The sequence below is a fragment of the Erinaceus europaeus genome, chromosome X (genome assembly GCF_950295315.1).
Source record: "Erinaceus europaeus chromosome X, mEriEur2.1, whole genome shotgun sequence".
Taxonomy (NCBI): Eukaryota; Metazoa; Chordata; class Mammalia; order Eulipotyphla; family Erinaceidae; genus Erinaceus; species Erinaceus europaeus.
In genome coordinates this window covers 6,995,262-7,022,598 of record NC_080185.1, presented here as the reverse complement: position 1 = coordinate 7,022,598, position 27,337 = coordinate 6,995,262, and the positions used below count along the sequence as shown (strand labels likewise).

Sequence of the window (27,337 nt, the reverse complement as noted above, 5' to 3'; positions counted from 1 at the left end):
ATATTTTCTCTTGGGAACATTTTTTTTAAAACATGATGAGGTTTTCTGAGATCCATATTTACAATTACTCTGACACATTGATTCCAGTCAGGAGTAAGTATGGATATTTCATTGAGTTTTTAACTCTTTGATTTAAAGAATAATGTACCTGGGAGTCAGGCGGTAGTGCAGCGGGTTAATTGCACGTGGTGCAAAGCGCAAGGATCGGCGTGAGGATCCCAGTTAGAGGCCCCAGCTCCCCACCTGCAGGGGAGTCGCTTCACAGGCGGTGAAGCAGGTCAGCAGGTGTCTATCTTTCTCTCCCCCTCTCTGTCTTCCCCTCCCCTCTCCATTTCTTTCTGTCCTATCCAATGATGTCGACATCAATAACAACACTAATAACTACAACAATAAAACGACAAGGGCAACAAAAAGGAATAAATTAATAAATACTAAAAAAAAAGAATAATGTACCTATTTCAATGTAGTGCTAGGACCTCAGACATGTGTGATACCACCATTTAGAGATGTTCTTGTTGAGGAAGAGTGAGAAGGAACAGGGATGATCCATCCCAAGCTTCATACTGAGTGTCTTGGACTGTTAACTTGGAATAAGCACCAAAAAGAAGTCATGGTTCAAGGAATTGCGTGTTTATTGAGAGAATATGGGTAGAAAAGAAAGTCTATGCCGTATAAGCATGCAGACTGTAGAAAGAGAGAAGGGAAGTGGAAATAGGTCCTGAGCTTCTATGACTCCCAGCTTTTATAGTCCCTTCTGGGGACTCCGGATCCTGAGGAGAGGTACTGTAGTTTTTGTCTTGAGATGCTCACATCAACAGCCTTTTAAAAATATTAGATGACTTTAATTTCACATTTCTAAACCAGAAATGTAGGGTGTACATTACCCTTTTTTATATATAATTTTTATTTGTAAAGAGGAAACACGGACAAAAACAATAGCATAAGAGGGGTACAACTCCACACAATTCCCACCACCACAACTCCCTATCCCATTCCCTACACTGATAAATTTCCTATTCTTAATCCCTCTGGGAGTATGGACCAAGGGACATTATGGGGTGTAGAAGGTGGAAGGTCTGGCTTCTGTAATTGCTTTACCGCTGAACATGGGTGTTGAAAGGTTGATAAATACTCCCAGCCTGTCTCTCTCTTTTCGTGCTGAGGCGGGGCTCTAGGGAAGAGGGGCTCCAGGACACACTGGTGGGGGTCGTCTGCCCATGGAAGTCCATTTGGCATCACGGTAGCATCTGGAACCTGGTGGCTGAAAAAGAGTTAACATATAAAGCCAAAGAAATTGTTGATTAATCATGAACCTAAAGGTAAGTATAGTGCAGATGAAGATTTGGGAGTCTCCGTTTTGTAGGTAGTTAGTAGGCCTATTTTAGTTATATTCCAAAGGGCCCAGGACTATATTAGTGTTTTTTGTTTGCTTGTTTGTTTGTTTTTTGTTTTCTGAGCCTGACGTCTGATATACAGGTGGATCCAGGTTATTGTCTTAGGAGATGATGACATGGCTGGAAAAAGGACCAGAAAGCTGGATCAGGGAAGAGAGTAGCTCCCTAATATGGAAAAGGTATATAAATGTTGTTGACTGTAAACGCCATCGATTTGGTCTGATCTAGGGTCCATATTCAGCTTAGGAGCCTATGTGACCTCTGTATTCCTGTAGATCTGAGCTCACATTCTGTAGTCATGAGTAGGAAGGTTCCAAGCTTCCCCAATTTCAGAACCCATCTTCCTCAGGTGGAAGATAGAGTATGTTGTCCAGCCTCCCTTCGGAGGATGGAATATTCTCTACCATTGTTGATCCATGTTGATGGCAAAGTCCTACAGATCTGCATTTTATGGCTTTTCAATCAGGTAGGGAGGGGAATACTTGATATAGGAGGCCAGGGAAGGAATTGTCATGCCTAAGCAGACCCGTAACTGTGTCAGTTTTAGCATTAATGTCTCTTAGAGATGGGGGGTACACCACAGTAAAACTTTACCATCCATAGAGCTCCCCTATTGCTGCCATGACTCTGATGCTGGGGTTCTTACATGGTTAGATATACACTCTACCAGGTGAGATACCTGAGACCTCACTGAAAATTTTATTTGCTTTTGTAATGTGCTATGATTGTACATGGTCTTATAAACACCTACCAGGTATCTGTTTCTCCTGTGTCATTTCACAGCTAAGAAATCAGCAATCCTTGAAGTTCAGATGGGTGTGAAAAAAGCTAGGATCATCAGTGCCATGCTTATGCTGGTCATTAATTGGCATAAACCACCAGGCTTCATAAACCATGGCATGGCATGCACCACTTGCTCCCTCTTTGCTCTTCAGTGAATAATGCAATGGACCTGCAATGCTTCAAGGAGTTGGTCCCTACTTAATGCCACAGACCTCTTCTTTTATGGCACATAATGTGTCAGGGCACTGTGTTTTGCAGAGTGGTTTTCTGGAAAGTTGCCATGCTTTTCTAAGAGGCAAGAGTCTCTGAGTGTCCCATAAGTGGTGGAGAGATGGGGTCTTGGGGCCCTCTCTGAAGTTAACTGGAGATGCTAAATAAGGCCCCAAGGAAGTTTAAGGAATGGGAACTTCTTGTATTTGTTGTATTGATTTTCCTGCCAACAAAATTGTAACGAATGGCTGTGTTTTAAACTAAAAGCATCAGGAATAAGCTCTAATTTTGGAGAGGAATTTCCTGGATACAGGGACACGTGCACCACCAGCAGTGGAAGAGGGCCTATGGGGGACAGAGGACAGGTAGCAGGAGTTAGGTAACAATGGGCAAGAATCAGTATGTGTAATCCAGCAAAGCAACTCTCCCTTTGAAAATACAAGACCATCTTCATGGTAATCAAACTACTACTCTGACACAGTTTTCTTATCAAGAGACCAATTTGAAAATGCAGGTTGCCTTTCAATTCATTTGAATTGCAAACAGGTTAGAGAGCCTATAGCTACTGTGGCATATTTTTGAAGCAAAATTGGGCACCTACACTGACCCCCTATTTAAATTCCTTTGAGGAGGAAAAAAAACATAAAAGCTATCAAGAAACACATTTCACAGCAGGCAAATTAATTGGTTTTACAGTATTTGAATGGAGGGTTTGTCAAATAAAACATGCCATGACAGTTAATAGTGTCATTTAGAGCTAGAAAATTATTGGATTATTTGTTATTGGATAAAAGGAAGGCAAACATTTTGTATTAAAAAGTTTCAATGTGTTTAAAATTCTCATTAGGGATTAATGGACATGCTTGCTTAGCACAGCGCCTCATTCATTTGAGGCTAAACAGTTACTTCTGGGTTTCAATCTCTGTGTTGTTTCTGAACATTTTTTTAAACTTCTCTTTAATTAGATCTTGCATTTGAGTTTGGTCTCTACACCATTGGAGATGTGGAATTAATTAACGAGATTTATAAATCTAATGGAAGTGAGTTATTCTTATCTCTCATTTTATTTTAGCAAACAGTTAATGCACATGGAAGTGGAAGCAGATCTAAGAGATTTCAGAAGTGTGGAAAAAATGTGAACTTCCCTGAGTATATTTAGCAGTGTCACTTGGCATTAATAGATAAAAATGTTTTAATTAGAGTTACAAATAATAGGGGAGCTGGTGAGGATTCAGTTCCCATGAACACAGCTTGTTCTTTAGGATCGTCATTGTCAAAGGAGAGCAATTGTGACTGTTTCTGTGGAATTGCTGTGTCATCCTCTGGCAATTAAGACAATGCTAAGCGCAGGGTGTGTAGAGAGTCAAGAAGGCGCCAAGTTCCTTAGAGGTTAGACTGAGAGAGAAGCCACTTTCTGTCAAGTGCATTCTGTTGTCACATTTTTATTAAGGGCATGTATGGGTGTAATTTGTAAAGTCTTTACCACTTACATTGCTTTAAGGGAAATTCAACCAGAGGAAAATCAAACAAGTCTGGGTTTCTCATTTTAAAACAGACATTTAAATCATGGGCAGTATATTTAGAAGACAGCTATAGTTTCTTTAGGGTGATGGATTGCAAATGTCAAGGAAAAAGAAAACTTTCGTTTCTAAAAGAGTTTCAAAAAGTAAGAGCCAAAGATATATATTAGAGAGGATTTTGTATAAATAAGGTCACAGTACTTAATTTAATACACTATGGTATGATGTGGCAGTATCTTCAGAAACTAATAGAAAAATATGAACTCCCACTTTGTTTTTATACCCATTGAGTAAGTCCTAGTATCTTTAGAGCTATAGGTACTGTGAAGAACTCATCAATTCAAGATGTCTTATAAAAGATTATTATATTTAAAAATGCTTTGATATGTAGAAAACTGAGAAATGTTATGCATGTACAAACAATTGTATTTACTGTTGAATGTAAAACATTAATCCTCCAATAAAGGGAAAATAAATAAATAAAATGCTTTGTTGGAGTGATTACATGGTAAATGTATATGATGTTTGTCTAAATACAAAATGTGTAGATGATTAAAAAAGGTCTCCTTGAAACAATTTGGAGACTCTTTCCAATGTTACATAGGCATGATCTCTCTCAAGAGGATATGGGTTATTCCAGTTCTCTGCTTGCCTAGAGACAAAACGGAATTAATTTACCCCCAGAGAGGAGATCCCCAAGCCTTGGGGCCATATTTGTCCCTGAGCTTAAGTTTGTCTAGTCTTCTGGGTAATATTATAGAATTCACGACTGTGAGATTCCAGAAAATCATTACTTCTCCTCCTGGGTGCTCTGCTTGTTTTATTCAGAATGGGGACTCATAGATTAGAGCAGTTGGAGAACAGTGAATTGTGGTTAATTAGCTAATTAGTGTTGGAAAGGGCAGTAGCTAATAGTGAGGTGCAGAGTGTCACTTCATTCTCAATCACCAGAGCTCCCTGGCTTCCAACTCTCTTTCCTTTCTACCTGCCTCCTTCTGCCTTTATCGCCATACTCTGTGGACACACAGCTTCTCCTTGTGTTTTTTACACTGAAGTCAACTCTTTCATTTTGTTAAACATTCTGAGATTATCTATTTAGCTTTCTTAGTGACTTCAAGTTCTTGTTCTCCAAGACAGCTATCTCCCACCTTTCCTTTCTCCTCACATTTCCAATAAACACCCCTCATTCTCCACTGTTGACCTTTCTACCTACTTCACAGAGAAAATTAGATAGAATCAGACAAGTACCATCATCTCTTCTCATCTTTAATTTCTCCAACAGGATTGCTTATGTACCTCGACACTCTTGTCTCCCCTCCATGACAATAAGAGAAGTGTCCAGAAATATCCATGTTTCTATTGCAGGCTATCCTCTCCAATTGTGTCCTGATCCTATTTCTATTTCTCAAGTGTTTTGCTTTTATAGTCACCCACTTTCACTTCTGCAACACTTTCCCCCTCTTCACTGAGTTATAGCTATTGGTGTGTAAATAGGTTTTAATGTCATATTTCTTTTAAAAAAAGAATAAAAGTCCTTGACCACAAATCCTATGACATCATTTCTCTGATCCCTTTTCATAGTAGTATCTAGTTGCTACTCTCTCCATTTCTCCCCTTCCTATTCCTCAACATACTCTCATCAGATTGACATCCATAACATGCACTGAAATAGCCCTGACCCAGGATGCCAATGACCTAGATCTTGTCTAAGCCAATGGTTGATTTGGCATTCTTATTTTTAATCTTATTTATATTGCTATCAGAGTTCTCATTGTGGGGTTCAGTGCAGGCACTATGAATCCATCACTCCCGATGGCCATCCCCCCTCTCCATTTTATAGGATAGGACAGAGAGAAATTGAGAGGGGAGATGGACATAGAGGAGAGGGGAAGGGGAAAAGGAAGGGGGAGCTAGGGGGAGGGGAAGGGGAAGAGGAAGGGAGAGGGAGAGAGAGAGAGATACCTGCAGACTTGCTTCACTGCTTCTGAAATGTTCCCTTGGAGGTGTTGAGCAGGGGCTCAAACCTGATTCTTTGAGCATGGTAAATTTGTGCTTAAACAGAAGCACCACTGCCTGGCCTCCTGATTCTGTATTCTTTTTTTTATTAAATTTTTTTATATTTATTTATTCCCTTTTGTTGCCCTTGTTGTTTTATTGTTGTAGTTATTATTGTTGTTGTTGGATAGGACAGAGAGAAATGGAGAGAGGAGGGGAAGACAGAGAGGGGAGAGAAAGATAGACACCTGCAGACCTGCTTCACCGCCTGTGAAGCGACTCCCCTGCAGGTGGGGAGCCGGGGTTCGAACCGGGATCCTTATGCCGGTCCTTGTGCTTTGTGCCACCTGCGCTTAACCCGCTGCGCTACAGCCCGACTCCCCTGATTCTGTATTCTTATCTTACTTGGTAGTCATTTCTTCCATAGTGCACTTTCTATCCCAGGCTTCAGAGACATTGTCTTTGTTCCCTTGTACCTCCCTATCCACACCTAATCATTTATGTTTGAGTTTGGAATGCATGATATGTTATAGATAAAATGTCATGAAGCATGGAATATATATGTGTATATATATATATATATATATGTGTGTGTGTGTGTGTGTGTGTGTGTGTGTGTGTGTGTGTGTGTGTGTGTATATATATATATGATTTGTTTCTATTCAGGATGATTAAGGTATGAAACCACTTTTCTAGATGAATCCTATAGGGCATGTATGCTATATATTACTTGCTATTTAAGTGTCACCTTCTCAGTTATGTTTGTATCCATTGGTTAATACAAACATCAATGTGCATTTTCTGTGTATGCGTTCTAGAAAGCATCGTCAGGAGGACAAGGTTATGGCACACATAGTAGAGCTACACAGTTTTAGGTTTGAGTGTCTGGGTTCATGGGTTCATGCTCACTTAAAGGAAGAAGCTTTAGAAGCAGTGGGGGCATAGTGTTACACCCCCTTTCTCTCCTTTCCTCCCTCCCTCCCTCCTTCCTCCCCTTCTGCCCTCCTTCCTCTCTTTCTTCCTCTCTGCCTCTCTACTTCTCCCTGTCTCTATGAGAAACACACACACACACACACACACACACACACACACATAAAAAAAAGGAAGTAAAAATGAGAACAAGGATGCCAGGAGCAATGGAACCTTTCTGCAGACACCGAATCCTATAGATAACCCTAAGGAAAAAAATAAGTAAGTTTTAAAAAATCATCAGAAATAGAGGAAATGTGTTTGAAGTTTTGACGATTGGCATCACTGATCTAAAGAGAGTAACTTATACATAGGAGATAGAGAATTGAATGGCAAAAGTAAACCACTACGTAGGATAAAACATATAAAATAGAATTAAATTGAAGTTGAATAAGAGTATAGACTCCAACAGATACCTGAGAGAGAATCTCACCAGCAAGCTCATCCAAGGTGAAGGAGCTGTTGATGTATGGCAGAATGAGTAATGTCAGAACAATGGTTGGTAGGTGTGTTTGGTGTTCTATTTTTTTCCTAGTGTGTGAAGTACAAATCTCTGGAAACTTTCGATATACTCCTTCACTGTATAACTGGAAAGTGAGTTGTTGCAAATCACACAGCTAATTAGTGGCAGAGATTGGACATGGAGCTGCTTTCTGATTGTCAGTGTATCTTTCTTCTCACAATTTTATGCGTATCTTTGCTCAGTAATTAGATTGCTACTTTGCAGTTGTTGAGTTACTCTCTATTATGAGAGTTTTCAATAGTCATGGAGTCATTAAGAACTATGAAACCCCCCCCAAACTCTAACATTTATTCTTTAATTGAAGAATCTCAAAATGAACTGACTTTCTGATATGTATATCAGAAAATATATTTTTTTCTGATATATATATAATATATATATATATATGTTTTCTCTATATTTCAAGCTTGTGTGTTACTTTTTAACAGTGACTATAGGCAGAATTCAAAAATGGCCAGATTTCTCCCAATTTACGTGTCTCAGTTTTGCAATATTGTCTTTTACTAGAAGAGATTATAAGCCTGCAGAGCAAACAGGCACTTAACATTAATGGAAATACAGGAAATAGCAATTTTGCAGTATCATGACTTTAATCTTAAATGGTCTTGGTGTTAAGACTGAGGCAGGACAGGAGTGGCTATCAGCATTCTGGGGAGTTTCAGGCTTGCCTAGGAATTTGAAAAGGATTGGTCCATGGGTCGAAGGGCTGTAGTTTGTAAGTAAGGCATGAAGAGAAGGCTGAGAAGACTCCAGGCAGGAAGGGACAGAATGAGTTTGTTTTCTTTGCCAGAATCTCAGAGGCTGGCAAAGAGAAGTAGGAGGGTACAGCTAGAGTTCAAGTTAGGATCTAAGTCAGAAGTCCAGAAAGTGTGTAGATCCGGTGAGAATGTGTTGATGGAGGATCACCCAGACCCCCATCACACACATGGCCTGCAGAGATGACACAGCAACTGCATACTCCCAGATCAGCTCTTGGCTTCCTAGAGCAATGTTATCAGATGTGGACCTTGTTTTTCTTTAAGTCTAAGCCCATTTAGAATTCACTTTTCCATAGAAACTAGTTATTAGACCAAATAAATGGACAGTGAGCTAATGGCTATTCAGAGCCCACTGATTTAAGTACTTTTCACTTGAAATTCCATCTGCCATTAGGTCCTCTCAGCTGATGCTCAGCCTTTCTGCATCTGTATTCTGCTGTTGCTCATACCTAATGCAATCAGCATGAAGATGTCTCCATAATGATGCTTCCCCTTACCCCTCCCCCAACCTTCTGTTCCCACCCCCTTTCCCCTCTGTTGTCTTACTCACTCAAGCTTCATCTCTAGTCACCTTTAGTGAAAGCCACCAGATGGAGCAGCAGGCTGAGACTCCTTACACACTGGAGCCTTGAATAGGATTGAATAATGAGTGACAGCCACAAGATGTCATGGGGGCCAGTTTACAAAGCAGCCAGAGTCTCCTCAGTTATCCTGTGATGCAGAGTGGTGAAACCTTTCCCAGGGCCTTAGAGTGAACATAGGAAAGAAATGATGATTTACCCACTACAGGGTTGTGGCACTTTTGTAAACTTCACTTCATCATGCCCTCAGAACTATCCTAGAAGTGAATTTATTTTGTCTGTCTGTCTGTCTGTTTCTCTGTCAGCCTACCTCATCTATCTATCATCTATCTGTCTGTCTACCTATCTAAACAAAGGATCAGCGATATGTAAGTGACCTATTCAAGTTCATTATGTATATTAAGAGTGAGGATTTAAACCCAAGACCATCCAATTCCAAGGGCCATGTTCCCATCACTATTCCCATATGTCCCCAGAGATAGCAAGCTATCTTATTTATTTGTTTTAATAAATAAACAAAATTTGATTTCCATCTCTTCCTTTGTAATTTTAGCTCCATAGACATTCTCGAAAAACCCATCTTCAGTGGTGGTATACTCCTTTCTTCCCTTCCTTCCTTTCTGCAAGTTTTGTCTTTCCCAGAGTGTTAATTCTTTTGATCTTCAGGCTCTAGCTTGTACTTTTCGGATGTTCTTTTTCAGAGGGAAGGGTGAATATCAATTTGTTTTACATGGGGTATTTTTACCATGTGACTCCATTAACTATTGGCCAGAAGCAGGAATTTGAAGTAAACACTACTTTGTTGGTCACATAGGACTTTTGGTTCATTAAAGTGAAATTGGAAGATGAGTTGTTTGGCTGTACCATGTAACTGTTGTGAAATCGTTCTTGTTTTGATTAAAATCATATTACCTGAGGACTTCTGTCTGCAACTTATGTAATATTAACTGTTCCCGTTTAATCAGAGACTCATGAATACAAACTAGAACAGGGACAGGTTAAGGTGAAACAGGCAGCAAGGGACAGAAAGATCTTAATGTGAGTTAAGCTTGGAATGACAACATTGGAAAACTGGGACTCCCTTAATTCCCAAACACAGGCAAATAAGAACTTTCGAGGCTGCTGTCCTTATTTTTACAGATGACCAACAATAGAGATGATTTATTGTCAAAAGTCTGAATGTTCTTGGTGTCATAAAATAGCATAATCTGAGTTTTCATTCTGTTAATAATGCCTTGGTAGCTCTGTGTCCTGTCCGTTAGTGTTGGGGGCAGTTTGCCAATGAGATGGGAATGAGCTTGGTTGGGATGCCATAGGTGTCAGTGATAGAGACTGTGTCTTTGGACTGCTAGCATGGTATTTGATATTAGTGGGATGTCTTGCAATATCATTTGAGCTTGTAAGGGGAACCCAAACATTGCCTAGTAATTAAAGTGCAGTTTTGGAATTTTACTTTGTGAAGTCTTTGTCAAGGTTAGGTCTGACTGTTAGCTATTGTGGTCCATCCCTGGGATGGTTTTAGGAAACAAAATGACCTCTCTTCTCGTGGTTAATAAACATGAACTCAGAGGCATGCTCTGTACTCTCCCAGGCTAACCATGAGATGAACATTCTTCTTTTAAAGTTTTGCATTAATCTCCATGTTTTCTATTAGTGCTAGCTGCTGCTTGTGTCTCCCAGTCTCATAGTCAGGGTATTTTGATATCTGATCGCCAAGAAGTATATTCCAAACTGATTAATCCCTGAGTAATTAAAATGGCCTATGCAATTCATTCATTGTTGTTGCAGTTAATTGAATATTTGATGATTTAAAGTTATCCTGATTATTTTATAAGGTCGGTGTTTATCAGCAGGTAGATGATCTGTGGCTAGATGGGATGGCAGCCTGCTCTGTCACAGGCAGGGATGGTGTCACTTGGGAGGGCTCACACTCTACTCCAACCTGCCCAATGTGCACCTTCTTCCTGGGCCTCAGGGGACACATCCATGCTGGCACAGGAGGGTGGTCTGGGGCCAGGAGTGACTGCAAGCCCAGCCTCCTCTGTGCATGTGGTGCAGCTCGCTTTCTGCTCCAGGAGGAGGGGGCAGAGAGGGGGAGTTCGAAAGGATGCTGCTCTGCTGAGTGGCTAACTTGTGCTTTGTGGACTATCTGAATACTCAAGAGTGGATTGAAAGAGAGGAGAAGGTGGCTTCGGAACTTAGCAGCAGCAGCCAGGCAGTTCCAATCCAAGGAGTGATCACCACTTGTTCTCCTCCTCCCTCTCCTGCTTTCACACCTGTCTGAGTGACTCTTCCAGAATTCCTGGTAGAGGGGTGTGTGAGAGAAAGCCAGTGGAAGAGAGAGGGGAGAGCAACTGGACACAGTCACTATCAGGGATCAGCCCCAGCCTTAGCTCAGCGTTTTGCAAGAGTGCACAGTGACCTTGGTGCCGCTCGGTGGGGGGCTCAGAGACTGGAGTGGCCTCAAGTGGCCCCACCACTTCTCAGCCATGGCTGATTCATGGCCTATCACTATGCTGTGGGGTGAGGACTACAGTGGGGACCTCAGCGGATGGGAGCTTCTGTCAGACCTGGCACTGCCTGGGAGCCCGGTAGGTACCCTGCCCCTGGCCCCTGCCTCTCATCCCTATCTGTGTGCTGTCAATGTGTCTGTGTGCTGTCAATGTTTGTCACCCCAATCTGCATGGAGTCTGTAAGGCAGAGATTATGTTGTCTCCACTGTCTTTGAATCCTCCCTGTTGGCACCATCCTGAGCACAGTGTGAGCTCAATCAGGATTTGTTGTCTAAAGAAATAAATGGCAGAACTGATGAATAGACAGGCAGGCGGGTGAATGAATCCGATCCTATTACCCATGTCACCACTACCTTACAATGTATAAGTCTTTAATTGCTTGTTTTCCTGTCCCACCCAGACGTTTAACTCCCAGAGAAAAAGGCCAAGCCTGGTAGTCATTTGTATCATGGACTTTCCCCTCTTCTCCCCAGGCCTAGGCACAGCTCTAGGCTCGAAGGCGATGTGTACTGGTAAATTTCAAAGCACTTTGCAGGTGGGGAAAATCATTTGTGGCTCAGATTGAGTTATTTTGCCAAGCAAACAGCTGCAGGCCAGGGCTAGATTGGTCCGTGGTATTAGTGACTCCATGAGGATGCTCAGCTTCCAGGGTTTTCTGAAACCACAGAGCAACATCTGCATACTCACTCACTAAGGTTAGCTGCATCTTTCTCTGATGTTCCCTGTCTATGGTTTCCTTCCTGAATGCTATGGACCCCAAGAAGTCCTCATGTGGTTTCCTGCTGAGTTGTTCTCTTTTAACAGCCCCCTCCCCAAAGGTAGTCAATAGTGGGTATGCAGATAGTATGTGCAGTGACTCTTATCTTCCTTTTCAAACACGAGAAGATTGGAATTCATAAGAAAGTTGTCAGGATGCAGGAACTATAGACAAAAAATGAGTGTGTGTGTATATATATATATATATATATATATATATATATATATATATATATATATATATATATACACAATCAACCCATATCTGTGATCTTGGGAGAATTACTGCATTTTCCAATGAAGGGAATGGGGACATAAACTCTAGTGGTGGGAAAAGTGGGGAATTCTACCATTGTTGTCTTATAATTTGGTCAATCAATATTAAATCACTAATAAAAATAGCAGTATGAGAGCCCAAGGTGACTGAGGCTTCTGGTCCCTTATTTTGTTGGCTGTAAATATGTGTTTTCCTTATCTGCAGATTTTTGTTGCACAAATCAAACTAGGAGAGTTCCCAGAAAAGTCAAATCCATAGGATAAATATGGCCCAAGTTCCTGGAGCATCAGTATTATGTAGTAGTGGTAAATAATTTAAACTGTTTTCTTATCAGTGTAAACAGAAGTACTGTAAGATTTTCAAAGCTCAAAAATATTTTCTGATGAATAATAAAGTTTGTTTTTAAAGGTTAAAAAAAAAAAGAAAGTTGTCAGGAGAGCAGTACGGGATAGCGCCATGGACTCAAGTGTGTGTGTGGCTGGGACTGGAGGGAGGGGTATAACAAGGCACATTCACATTACTTATTTCATTTGCAGCTCACAGACAGCCTATGAGATCTGAGCAAAGCAGGAATCTGTAGATAGATGGTGATGGCTGCTACTTCATTTGTTATGTCTTTCTTTTGATGCAGTCTCAATTTTCATTGGAGGAGTAGTTACTGAGTCCTACGCTCAAGTGCTAGGTCCTGTTCTCCCATCACAACTCTTTAAACTCAGTCATGTGTTCCTGCAAGGTCTGTATCTTCTGCATCTTCTTGTTTTTCGGGTTTTTTTTTTACCTCTCTAAATTAAAATGTGTGTGTGTGTGTGTGTGTGTGTGTGTGTGTGTGTGTGTGTGTGTTATACAAAGAGAACAAAGGCCTTTTCATGAGAGTGGGTACTACATGCATAGTCCAGACAGCTCACAAGGCTATTGAAGATTCCAAGCTTCTCAACAATCATTTCACCCTTTGTGTTTGTTTGGGGAAGGTATTCCAGGCAAGCTCAAGATGTGTCTTGGCAAATACAGTTGCTGGTACACTGAACATTGGCATGACATTGGTTTTGTCCTATTCAGATGCGTCAGTGAAATCCCAAAGTCCTGGAATATGCTAGAATGTTTGGCAAACACTCATTTCATGAAATAGAAATAGCTGCTAATTAAGGAAAAAAAAAAACCTCAAGAGTCGAAACCCCAACATAGTGAGACCATGTTGCCTGGCTCTGATCACATCAGAGCCTTTACTGTGCGTCATTATGGGTCTCTAACAGGGTGTGCACTGCATTAGATGAGTCCCACACTTATTTAGACACAGAAACATTCACTCTGAAGAGCTAGTGTGTGGCCATGGGTCAGTGTCCTTTACAGCAATGACCTTGGTTAGGGCTGTATATTAGTGAAAAGACTCTTCACATCTGCTTTCTCTGGAGTCTGCACACTCCAAGAGGGAGGAAATTTTGTCTCCATTCGCTTTACATCCTGTGTCATCCAGGCACAAGCCTACTAGCACAGTGTCTGACCAACAAAAATATTTAAGTGAACAAGTGAGCATAAGAATCAACTATGCCAGACTAAATGCCCTGTCATAGCCTATCTGAATCGAAGGTTCTTTGTGATGTGTGCCCAGTTAACTCTTGCAGTGTTTCCTTTATATTGCCTTCTACCCAATATTATAATGTTATTATTCTTGAATGGGAGGTCATATTATCCTCTTTAATTAAAATGATATTGAGATATAGCATGGTATTAATTTCAGGTGTACCACATAATGATTTGCTATTGGTATAGATTGAAATGTTCACCAGGATAATGTTAGTGAATATCTGCAGCCCTGTATACTCACAAGTTTTTGATTTCTTGTGATGAAACCTTTTAACATTTTTCCTCTTGTGGCCAGATAAAGAATTTAGCTGGTGGAGTGCAGGAATTGCATGCTTGGAGCTCCTTGTGCTGTCCCTGGGACCACATACTCCAGAGTGCTGCTTTGATACCTCTCTTGCTCATGAGAAACAATCTCTCTACCTCATACAAATGAGCATTTAATAAGGAAAACACGAAAACAAATGTTTAGATATCATTTATTCTCTTGTGGGTAACTATATAATTTATCCCCCAAACTGGAACATTTTTGAGGGGAGAGGGGGCTCTGTAATGTCACAGGACTATGGATCTAAGCTGGAGCTGTCCATCCCGGGGAACTAAAGAAACTAAAGAACTAAAGTACCCTCATTGCTGGCACTCTTTCACAGCTTACCTCCCCCTCTAGGAATTTTCTGCTTCTTGTCCCATGGGCCTTCACATGGAGAAGGCATTTAGTAAACATTACCTGAAATTAATGTGTGCACAATAGTGGCTCTAAGGCTCGTTGGAGATTTGCTGATTATTCTGGCATGAACTTTCTTAAGTTACGGGAAACGGGTACCACATTCCATTTCCTGTTGCCTCAAATAAAGCTGTGCTCACACCCAGTCTAGCAAAGCATCCAGGGGGCTCACATTTAATTGCACTTGTAAGAGGCCTGGAACATATAGTCTCTGTGTCAGTGCTATCTCTACAGGACTGGTTTGTCACCTGCGAAGTCACTCAATTAAGGAGACCAAATGTTCTCCTTAGCAGAATTGAAGGGAAGCAGAACTGATCAAATTGCAATTCTAGAGAGGCTGAAAGTGTGAAAAACAGAGCTAGGAATACTTGGGTGTGTGTGTGGGGGGTGGGCTTGGCCATAACTTGTGCATGTGACAGCATACACAGCAGCCCCTACTCCAGATGGTGACCCCACTCCACAGTCCCTTGTCATTGACTGCTTTGTAGCTGGAATCTTACTTGGATGTTTGGCTTCTTGCTCTTCCTGATTATGGAACCCCTGGTAGGGAAGGCTCTGTGCCAGGTGTAGAGTGAGTCATCAGTCTGCTCCTGCTAGTTGCTTTAATTCTTATTGATTCTGAAGGTGTCAAACTGGGAGAGATGGCTCCTGAAATCCACTGCATGTGTTTGTCTAAGCACAGAGCAGGTGATTTACACAGGCAGTTCGCCTCAGTGTTTTGCATAAAATTGTTGGCAACAGGTACAAGTCCCAAGTGAAAGCAGAATGTAATTTAATCATAGAACAATTTCAGGTAGGCCTCCTATTTTAACAACCGATGATTTTGAAGAATATTCTAAGCTATGGCAGAATGTCCAAGAGACCTCAAAGATCCGGGAGTAGAGCTCCCTCTTTGGAATGATGAGCAAAGCAAGTCAAGTCTGAGTGATGGGGGAGGATGACTCAGTGTCCCACAGCAAATCAATGACAGGATGACTCACTCCATCTCACATTGTGGTCTTACTATTTCATGAAAGTCAAACCAAATTGGCTATTTGCAGATACTTAACTGCTTTGTATTTCAGAAGGAGAAAAACCCACACTGCTAGTAAGATTTATTGTCTTTACAATTTTGCCTCAGAGTAATCTAGTGTGTACTAAGTTTCTCTAAAAGTAGCTAGATTATTGAATGTTTCTGTTTCTTTTGTTTTAGGTGAGCCTGACTAGTGATCCAAGCTGTGTTGAAGAAATCTTGCGGGTGAGTTTAAACCTTTTATTTCTTTTCTTTTTGATAATGAAGCAATCTATCTGTAGGGTGGAAGGGGGTACTTACTGTTCTATTTCACTGACAAGAAGTCTTTTTTTTTAACTTCTGCTTCAAGACCTTTCTGCTTACAGCTCTCATTACTTACCTGCCGCCCCCCATCCCTGAGTCATGAAAAAAAAAAAAACTCATCTGCTAATTTTACCAAGTTTCTCTCTTCCGTTCTTGAATCCATCTCCATTTCCTTTAGGAACCTATCATAATCACACTTAAGCATCCTACCATAAATCTTTTCCTTGATGTTCTCTGGTATCTCCCCAGTTGTGTGGATTGTACTTGCTCCTAGAGAGTGTGATCTATAATGAAGGGGTGAGATGTGGTGGTGGAGAGGAGTTGGGACTTGAGAATGATGGCACATTATGGGCAGTGTTCCTAATGGGAGTAGATTCCTGCTTGGCAATGGCATACAGGCACAGCGTTGCAAAGGAAAAGATATCTGCAACCCGCCCCAAAGTAAACAAAATAAACAAAGTAAACCAATGGGAAAATTTCAAAGCAAGGCTGAAAATGTACTGTCTGACTCTGGCTGTTGACATCATAACAATATGGTACAGTCATGTGCCACATGGTGATGTTTTCATCAACCATGGATCACATATACAACAGCAATCCCCAAATAACCACTACCTAGTGATATGAAAGCAAAAACTAAGTGTGACCTACAGGAGCAGCTCCTCTTCCAAAACACCTTCCTAAATTATCATGTCAAGGAATTAGGGAAGTTCTCTTTGGAGAATTGAGTATATCCCATGATCTGTACACAATGATGGAATTGCCTCAGGATGTCTTTCTCATAACACATCTCCCATGTTAAGTGGCACATGTCTGTATAAGAAGAATAGGAGTTATGGAAGTGAGTGCTGACTCTATTTCTCATTTCTTTAAATAGGACCAGAGACACCCCCCTTTGCCTGTCAATGAGGACAAAGATACCTGTCTTGATTCCCCCATAAGCTACCATGCAGTTTATCAGTGCTTGTTATTATGTGAAATGATCAGTGTGACTATGAGAATACCATGCTGCAGAAAGAAAACAATCTATGAGACAGCTAAGATTCTGAACCCTAGTCCTCAGGGACCAAAGACACCCTCAACTTACCCTGAGCCTCCTGCTGCTTGACCAGTACCTTCTCAGAAGTCTAGTGTTAGAAACAAAACCTATGAAAATGCAAACAAAAGCATTACAAAGTGCAGAAAGCTGTTTACCACTGAGTTGGTCAGCCACCTGTTTTTTCCTGTTGTAGATATTCATTCTTCTGTCTGAGACCCAGAACATTATGGTGGAATATTGAAGAGATGTTTTATATTGTTCCAATCAGAGATGGAACCATCTGAATTAGGAATAGACTACTTTTGTAGGACAAGATTATGGCACCCCCACAGGCATCTCTCCCTGGGGGTCAAGGGTCAAGATGGATGGGAGTGAGTCAGAGTGAGGGGAGGCTATTGTGAATTCCTCAGTGATGCACTCTGAGAACCCAGCTGCTTGTACCTTCCCATCAGATGGAGATGCGCCCAGTACAACAAATGCTGACCAGTGTGCTGGCCGCCTTCCTTACAGAAACCTCTTACTTTAGTCTTGATAGTTTTCTTGTTTTGTTTTTCCCAATGACATCATTGGTCTTTTCTTAGCTCCCCAAAGAATGGTGAACCCATTTCAATATCACCACATCATTTGCTACAATTGGAATTCTCTACTTAAGAGAAGCCTGGCCCTTGCCCCTAGGTGGCTTTTACAGTGACTGAGCAAGGGTGAACACCTGTCAGAGACTGGCTACTCAGTCTGCTGGTGAAGCCACTTAGAGAAACAGCAGAATGTCACTTACACATGGAAATAAAAGGAGCAGGTTGCCTTAATAAGCTCATAAAAAAAAAATAACACCCTTTGAGAAAGTAACAAAAGTCCTTCTGTTCTTAAAAGAGAATCAAGGAAAATGTCTTGTTTTGTTTTGAAGGGCTATAGATTGTATAAAATTCTCTTATCTCCCCCCTCTCTATTTTCAACAGCATCATTAATGAATGGGACTTCCTTTATTGAAGAATGGCAGGCTTCATTCCCTGGGCTTAGAAGAAAAACAAGCTTTCTGAATTTGCTGTTCTAACACTTATGATTATTTCTTATAATTTTTTAGACATTACAGAGCACAACAGAATGCTTGCAGGACTGTTGTCAGGTCACATGATCCTTTTCTTGCTTGTTTGTCACCTTGCTTCCCATCTACCTCTGCTGTATATGTGTGTGTGTGTGTGTGGGGGGAGTATATTTTCTCTTTTACTCTGGCTCCCTCTGTCTCTCTCATTGCTTTTCACACTCTTAAGAGTCAAGAGTGAGATCAGCATTTCTCCTTCTCCCAGCCAAGGAACAGCTACCATTGGGAGGAAAGGACTCTAGCCCCAGGGGTCAGTAGGTGGTGTTCAGTTGCTCCTGACATTCCATCACTTCCTTACCACGTGACTTGCCAATCTCTTTATCTTGAAAGCAAGGTCTGCTTTCTTTCCCCAACCTGCAGATAAACAGTGTTAGAGGTGTGTACATCATTTGTGCTTGCATAATAGCAATTTTAGGCTGTTTGTTCCCTAGACTTCCCCATCTCCCTCATCCTCACATTATTATTATTCATTTCTTATTATGATTGCCTCTCTAGCACATCAGGCAAACACACACACAACCCCATGCCAGTTCACATTGGGACAGATTTATCATTGTTATAATTTTCCACCAGGGTTATTGCTAGGACTCAGTGTCTGCACTATGGATCTACGGCTCCCTGTGACCATTCCACACCTTTTTAATTTTTATTTTTTTATGGATACAGAAAAAATTAAGAGCAAGAGAGGGAAATTGAGTGAAGGAAAGACACTCACAGCATTGTTTCATCACTGGTGAAGCTTCCTCCTTGCAGGTGGGGACTGAGATGGGGTGGGGAGCTTACATATGTGGTGTGGTCCTTACATATGTGTACTTTAATTGATGTGTCACTGCCCAGCAAACCAGATTTCTTTTTTGTCTAATTTTAATTAGTTATTTAATTATGGTTTACAATATTATATGGGGTATAGTTCTACAACAACCATAACCAAAGTTCTGTGAACATCCCCCCGCAGATAACCACCATAGTTCTCACAGTCTTAGAAACACTTTGAGTTTTTTGTTTGTTTTTGTTAGTTCAGCAAGAGCTGACCTAGCCTAACAATAAAAATAAAACTGCAAGTGGCTGGGTCATAGTGCACCTGATAAAGTGCACACATTATCATGTGTGAGGGCCCAGGCTCAAGGCCCAGGCCCCTACCTGCAGGGGAGAAGCTTCGTTAATTGTGGAGCAGTGCTGTAGGTGTCTTTCCTTCTCTTTCTCCCTTTCTATTTATCTGTCTTACACCCTTTATCAAAGAAAAAAATATATGCCTGCTAGGACAGAAACTCCTTTTATTAAGAAAGTACAACACAACAAACCTTCCTCCACCATCATCCCCTTACTGCCCAGACCATGGAAATTCTATGACTCAATAACGTTTACTGTAGCTCCCTTGCTCAAAGCCCTGTTCAAATCAAAGCCTGTTAGCTTTCTTCAAAAGGATTTCTCACTGCTTCTCTGATTTGAGCTCAGCTCCCCTTCACACCAGTACTCCTGCACCATTTTCTTTGTGCACGCGGCTCTCCTAATATATGAAAAAACCTCTTGTCAAATCTGCCTGGACTTTGCTTCTAGTCTTCCTGACTTAGCAAGTTGACACGAACTGATATTATAGAGTTTGCCTGCAGCATGCTGACTACCTTTCCAAGCATGTGTGCCTTGATCTCTGATTTTGACCACAAGAAAAAGCATGGTATTACCTTATTAGTTCAGGAACACCAAATCTAGTGTGGTTTTAAAGTGTCTGCAACCAAGGTCAAGCAGAGGAAAGAGAACCTAATTTCCCTAACGTACTGCACTTGCCAGTTGCCCTACTACAAACCTGCCTGAAACTCTCTAGATTAAAAAATGGTTTTCTTTTTCTTTTTTATTTATTTTATTTATATATATATTTATTTTAATTTTATATTTATTTATTTTCCCTTTTGTTGCCCTTGTTGTTTTTCATTGTTGTTGTAGTTACTATTGTTGTTGTTATTGATGTCATCATTGTTAGATAGGACAGAGAGAAATGGAGAGAGGAGGGGAAGACAGAGAGGGGGAGAGAAGGATAGACACCTGCAGACCTGCTTCACAGCTTGTGAAGCGACTCCCCTGCAGGTGGGGAGCCGGGGTCTCGAACCGGGATCCTTAAGCCGGTCCTGCGCTTTGCATTTTAAATATATTTTTATATAACAGAATTACATGTCGATAGGGGTTTGAATCCACACCATTCCCACCACCAGAGTTCTGAATCTTCACTCTCCCCACTGCAGTCCACCACAGTTCCCCTAAAGTTGTAGACATGGACCAACTATCTTCTCTACAACTATCTGTCCACATTTATGCAAAGTTACCCCTTCTTTTCCTGATTCAATCCTCTCTTTCCCTCTAAACCATTCACGACATCAAAGCCATCTCCATATGTCCTTTTCCTTCTGTCTCTCTGGGTGCTGATGGAGCTGGAGTGCAGAGTCCCCTTATCTTCATCCTATCACTTCTACCCCACTGGGAGTATGGATCAAGGTTGTTTATGGGGAGCAGAAGGTAGGAGTTTTGGCTTCTGTAGCTGCTTCTCCACAGCATGGGTGTTGACAGGTCGATCCATACCCACAGCCTGTTTTCTGTCTTTCCCTAGTGGACCAGAGCTCTGGAGATGTGAGGCCAGGACACATTGGTGAGATCATCTGCCCAGAGAAGTCAGGGTGGAGTCATGGTAGCATCTTCAGCCTGGTATCTGGAAGGTGGCATGACCTAAGTTAAGGCAAGATGGTTAATGAACAGGAACCATAAAGTAGGATCAAAGCAGATGAGATTAAGGATTTTAGGGTAGAAGAAAGCTAGGGAAACCATTTTAGGCATGTTCCTGGGGGCACACAACTGTAATAGTTTTGCTTGAGTTTGGTAACTAGCCTGAGGTTGGATGAGAATGCTGTCTGAGAGAATGGTGTCAGAGTGGAGCACCAGATTTCAAAAGTTTTGAGGTTGACTTCTCAGGCTGGTCTCTCAGGTTACAGTCCACAGTGGGATTTCAGTAGCAGCATGATGCAGGGTGGCAGCACCAGTAGCGATTTGATTAAAGTTGACAGGGTTGGTATGGCAGTAAGAAATCATAGAAAAGGAATTTCAAGAAGTATGGGCATATCCTAGAGGTACCAGGACTAGGAGAAATGCAGGTCTTAAAGAGGATGCAAGAGGTTTCTTATAGTCTTAGAGAAAGTTAAAATATCAGTAATTAATTATTATAGCCAGGTTAGTGGGGGGGGCTAAGTATCTGTGTTATTATACTTAACTTCACTATGATCTGAATGCTTTTAGTAGTATCTGAACCTCCTTGTATTTTGAATACTTACAAGGTCAAAAGGTCTTGCCCTATCTGGCCTAAAGCTGTAATTGATTTAGATGTTCGCAGAGCTTTATTTTCAGGTACATTTTTAGAGATCCATAAACAATTAATCCTCTTATCAGAGTATGATCATTTTGCAAATCTAAGATAAATATTAGCAAGAGCTAGTATTTGTGCTTAGGGCTATAATCTAGGCAGTTGGGGAACTTGAGATATTAAATCTATCCACCCCTCCCACATATTGTATTGCTGTTGATAGGACTAAATAGTGATAAGACTAGAGTTTCACATATCCCCTGCCACTGAAAGTCTGTGCCCTACCCCCTAGGTAACCACAATAGTTTTCCCACTTTAAATATGGGCTGTGTTGTGTCTGGTTGTTTATTTTATGTATGTGTGTTCAGTTCTCTAAATTCCACATATGAGTGAGACCAGCCTTTAGTTTACATAAATCCTTGCTTATTTCACTAAACATAATGTTCTTAAGTTTCATCCATTTTATTCCAAAGGATGTAAAAGCCATCTTTTTTTTTTTTTTTTTTTTGCTGAGTAATATTCCATTGAGTATATGTCCCATAACATTTTTAACCAATTTGATCTGTGGATGATTTTTTGGTTGCTTCCAAATTTTTGCTATTGTAGATAATGCAGCTATGAACATGGGGGTGCATATATCCCTTCAAATTAGTGATATCATCTCTTTTGGGTAAATGCCTAGGGGTGGGATTGCTGGGTGGTAAGGTATTTCCATCTGTATTTTCTTAAGGATTCTCCATACTGTTCTCCATAATGGTTGTACCATGTTACATTCCCACCAGCAGTGCATTAGAGTCCCTTTCTCTCCACATCCTTTGCAACATTTATCTTCTCCTGTTTTGTTGATGAAGGCCATTCTTACGGGTGTGAGGTGGTATCTCAGTGTGGATTTAATTTGTATTTCTCTGGTGATGAGTGAATTAGAACATTTCTGCATATGTCTGTGGGCCATGTGTTCTCTTCTTTGGAAAACTGTCTTTGCATGTCCTCTGCCTACTTTTTAAAAATTTCTTTATAAAAAGGAAATACTGAAAAAACCATAGCATAAGAGGGGTACAACTCCACACAATTCCCACCACCGAAACTCCGTACCCCACGCCCTCGATAGCTTTCCTATTCTTTAACCCTCTGGGAGTATGGATCCAAGGTCATTGTGAATTGCAGAAGGTGGGAGGTCTGGCTTCTGTAATTGCTTCCCCGATGAACATGGGCGTTGACAGGTCAATCCATACTCCCAGCATGCCTCTGTATTTCCCTAGTGGGACAGGGTTCTGAGGAATCAGAGGTCTAGGACACATTGGTCCAGGGAAGTCTAGTTGGCATCATGCTAGCATCTGGAACCTGGTGGCTGAAAAGAGAGTTAACATATAAAGCCAAACAAGTTGTTGACTAATCATGAACCTAAAGGCTAGAATAGTGCAGATGAATAGATGGGGTGTCTCCATTCTGTAGATAGTTAGTAGGCATATTTTAGTTATATTCCAAAGGGCCTGTGGCTATACTTTTTTATTGGGTTGTTTTTTGTTTTTTTTTTCCTTTTTGTTGATATGAATGAGTTCTATATAGATGTTTGACATCAAGTGTCTGTCTTAAGTATGATGTGCAAATATGTTCTCCCACTTGCTGGGTTTCCTGTTTATCCTTTTGGAGTTTTCTTTTGATGTGTGGAAGCTTTTTGTATAGTCCCATGTGTTCAATCTTGCTTTTGTTTCCTTTGCCAATGGGGTGGAGTCTCTAAATATGTCTTTAGTGTTAATGTCATGAAATGTTTCACCGATATATTCTTGTATGTATTTTATACTTTCAGGTCTGATATCCAGATCGTTGATCCATTTTGAGTTATTTTTTGGTGTATGGTGTTAATTGATGGTCTGGTTCCATTTTTATACACGTGGCTGTCCAATTCTGCCAACACCATTTGTTAGAGACTTTCTTTTCCCAATGGTCAGATTTGGCCCCTTTATCATAATTAAGGTATCTGTATACGTATGGATTGAGTTCTGGGCTCTCTATCCTATTCCATTGGTCCATATGACCATTTTTGTTCCAGTATCACACTATTTTGATTACTACTGCTTTGTAAAGTTGGGTATTGTGATGCCTCCATTTTTCTTCTTTTTCCTTGGGAGTGTTTTTGGTATTTGAGTTTTTTTAGAGTTTCACACAAATTGTTGAATAATCTGTTCAATTTCCTTGAAATATATCATTGGGATTTTAGTAAGGATTGCATTGAGTCTATAGATTGCTTTTGGCAAAATTGCCATTTTAATGATATTTATCCTTCCAATCCACAAGAATGGTTTTAGACATTGATTGAGTTCTAGGAACATTAAAACCACCAGCTAACTATCATAATATAAGTAGTTTTTTCTTTTTCCCTGAGAATAGAACCCCTCACACATGCACCATTTCACCATTCTGGGCAGTTTTTTTTTCCACACAGATAAAGAGACAGAGAAAGAAATGGAAAGAGAGGGACACCATAGCACTGGAGTTTCCTTCAGTGTCATAGTCCTGATAAATGGTGTTGAGACTTGAACCTGGCAAGACACATGCCTTATTTGGTGAGCTCTTTCTCTGTCCCATTGAGCAGGTATCCCTTTCACATCTTAACAAGAAAAGTTTTGCATATCATTTCAAACAATAAAATAATAGCATGATGAGTGACTGCTGCTAATTAACAAAATAATAATGGTACTGTGACACTGACTATATGCCAGGCATAGAATTTCAGCACATTATGCCAATAAATCTTTTTTTTCACCCCCCCAAAAGATCATATTATTAGTCACATTTTACACAACAGGAAACAGTGGAACCCAGAGAGATAAATGTGTTGTCCTCAGATCTCAAATGACTGACAAACTGCTCCTTCCTTCTAATCCTGTTGGCTTGATTATATTCCTGATCTGAGCCTTCTTTTACAAGCTCTAGTTAGTTGACTTAATAAATAACATCATAGTGGTGTCAATCAATAACTCACTTCAGTTTCTTTTGTTTTCTTAATTTGTATGAATTCAATTATGCCAAAATAATGCCATTTAACCAAAGAGAATTCACCAGTCTGCAACACCTTTCTGCCAAACTGCCCTTCCCCGGCAAAACCAGCTGCATCAATTGAGGTGGCGTCACTGCTTGTCAAGTATAGCACTGCTTATTATACCTTTTACAAAACAGTAATGTAAAGGCAGCAATCTTTGCAGTACAGCTCAGCCTGTGTACCTGCTTCTCTCAGCATGGCATTTGCTCTTTAGAGCCAAGCTACTCTCAAATAAAGACAGAAATGAAAAATCATAGCAACTCTGGCCCTGGTGATGGTGTTCTGCAGTTTCAGTTCATCTATCTTGTGAGGGATTCCTAAGCTGCTCATATATAATAATATGGGCAATGGAGGCGGCTTCTCTTCTGAGCTCCATAGGGTTTAATAGGTCCTAGAGTAATCATTTCTGGAAGAATTAAGCCAAAGAGAACAGCATGCATTAAATGCTACTGGCTAAGGATAGATGTGCAATGAGTCGTCCTGCAGTTGTATGATTTATTCATTCCTGGAAAGAATTTACTTAAACATACCAACAGACTATCAGTTAACTACTTTCTAGGATCAGACATGAAGATAGTGCACTTCTCATAGATTTGACGCTTAACAGATTGTGCTTCTCAGTGAAGTACCTACAGTAGTTGATAATTTCGTAGGCTAACATCTGTGAGGATAATTCACTGTTTATCAGAGATGTGGAATTTTCTAGCTAGGATTTAGAGAATTTGATTTGATCAACTGTGTCATCTTCCAGATCCTCTGCCTGCCATTTGGATCAGGTTGGTAAGCACTCACTTAGGAACCTCATCTTGATGACATTGTGATCTATGTTTGCAGCATTCCAAATCATGGCTATTCTGCTTATTAGGTCTAAGTTGAAAGTCACAGTGGGAAGAGCTTATCAAATCATTACAAGCAGACCATATACAGTCCTTGTTATTTTTTTTTTTAATGGGAAACAAAAACTGGGGGGAAATGGCTTAGGGAACAAAATTGGTCAATTATGTCTGAAAGGAAATTTGATTGTATTATCATAACCATGCAGCATAATCAAGCACCTTTCAATAGAATTTCTTTGATAAGTTTAACCAATAATTAGGCAATTGATTTTAAACCCTGCCAAATTAATGTATAAATAATGTTCACGTTGGAATTCTGCCATCAATTTTCTTTGTAGCTGTTTTCGATAATAGCTGTTCTGGAGTGTTTCAAATAGCATCTATCTTATTTTGAGATGGATTTTTAAAAAGATAGTTTCCTGAAAGAACAATACAGTGCTCCCACCAAGAAGAACAACAATTGCTAAATATAAGTTATACTATACTGACTGTTAATATTGATGGAGTCAAACAAATGAACTGACTAGTGATTGTTCCCTCTGTTGTTCTGATGACTACCTCTTAACTAATGACATTGAGAAATATGTAAATTTGTCAGCAGGTGAGAATGCCCTTGACTGGATAAATTATGTAGGGTATTACTGTTTTTGAAGCTAATTCAAAGCACTAATGGACTTAATACATAACACACATATATGAGGTGAGCTATTCATGAAACTAAATTAGTCCATAAGAGATATTATCCATTATTTGCCTCCCAGTAATCATTTCCTCTTTGCTCAAACAAAAACCAATTCAAAAGAAAGATGCTGAATTTAATGGGAACAACTCTTATGTGAACAATGCAGAGAAAGCCATCCAGTGTGCTTCCAAATGCACTTAGAATCTGTCAAGAAGTTTAAATATTTTCATGGGGAACCTGGGGGTTTGCAGTGAGTAGATTATGTGAATTTTAAATGATTCTACAGACATCATTGAGAAAATGAATAATGTGAGGAATGAGGTAACTGGCCCTGTGAATCATGGGAACCTGTCAAACATGGAACATGTCAGGGAAGAGATGATGCCAAATACAAGTAACTTAGCGACTCCGCATTTAGCAGTCCAGGGAGTGAGCTAGAGTACTCTTTAAAATAACTGAGTGAATGCATGAGTCACTATGTTTCTTCAGCAAACTATAAAAATAATTCTGTTTGTTGACCACTTTCTTTTTTGTGTGTGAATATGTGGGTTTATTTTCTGCTGAACTGAGTGGAAGCAGGTGAGAATTTAAGTCACCTTTAGAATTTACATTTGATTTATATAGCTTAGGTGTAAGGCAGTGGTAATTAAACAATGTATGGGTTTGCTAAAATGCAACCCAGGCTTATTTGAAAGAAGTAATAGTTTCCAACTGTACTTGAGAACCCCATCTTTTTGTCCTGACTCTGCTTGTGGGGTTGGGGTGTGGGGGGAAAGGTAAAATAAGTTCTCTCAACTAATTTGGCAGATATCTTCCAGTTTTAAAATAAATGACTAACGCAAGACTTGCCCCTTCTCTTCCTGATCACCAAAAGTATGACAGAGAATACAAGAAATGTAAACTCCATGGTGGTCTTGGATTAGGGACTTAGCTGATGGGGCACTGACTTTCAAGATAAGTCACATACCATGTAAAGCATACACACTATTGAATTAATGGGAATGGGTGTGAAGACTTGTGATGACCACTTCTTTCCACTTCCTTTGACCTAGTTTACACGATATTGATCCTGAGAAGTGGGGAAGATAACACTGAAGGAGAAAACCTATGATAGATCCATAGTGGAGGAAAGTATTTTGTTGCTGAAATTGACTTTTGAGCAACTGACAGGGCTGATGTCTGCTGACAAGAGAGAAGTAGAGACTAAAGCACTCAGTCACATACCCTGGTTTCTCTTCTTTTAAAAAGAATTCATTTATTTTTATTGTATATAAATCACTTTATTGAAACAGCACATGCAAAAACATGACCAAATACATATTGGTTTACAGTATAGCCTTTAATACATAGGCATAGCCTCTCATCTCCCCTTGATTGGTGTCTAGGAGATACAACAGGATCC

General features: G+C 40.4%; 1 protein-coding gene across 4 annotated transcripts in view; it reads left to right on the top strand.

The window, feature by feature from the left end:
- AFF2 (ALF transcription elongation factor 2) overlaps positions 1-27,337 on the top strand; it is a 637,776-nt gene that overhangs the window by 386,205 nt on the left and 224,234 nt on the right. For all 4 annotated transcript variants that reach the window (XM_060182897.1, XM_060182895.1, XM_060182896.1 and 1 more), the window contains exon 4: positions 15,774-15,818. In XM_060182897.1, coding sequence (XP_060038880.1) covers positions 15,774-15,818 — 45 coding nt within the window. The remainder of the gene's footprint in view (positions 1-15,773; positions 15,819-27,337) is intronic.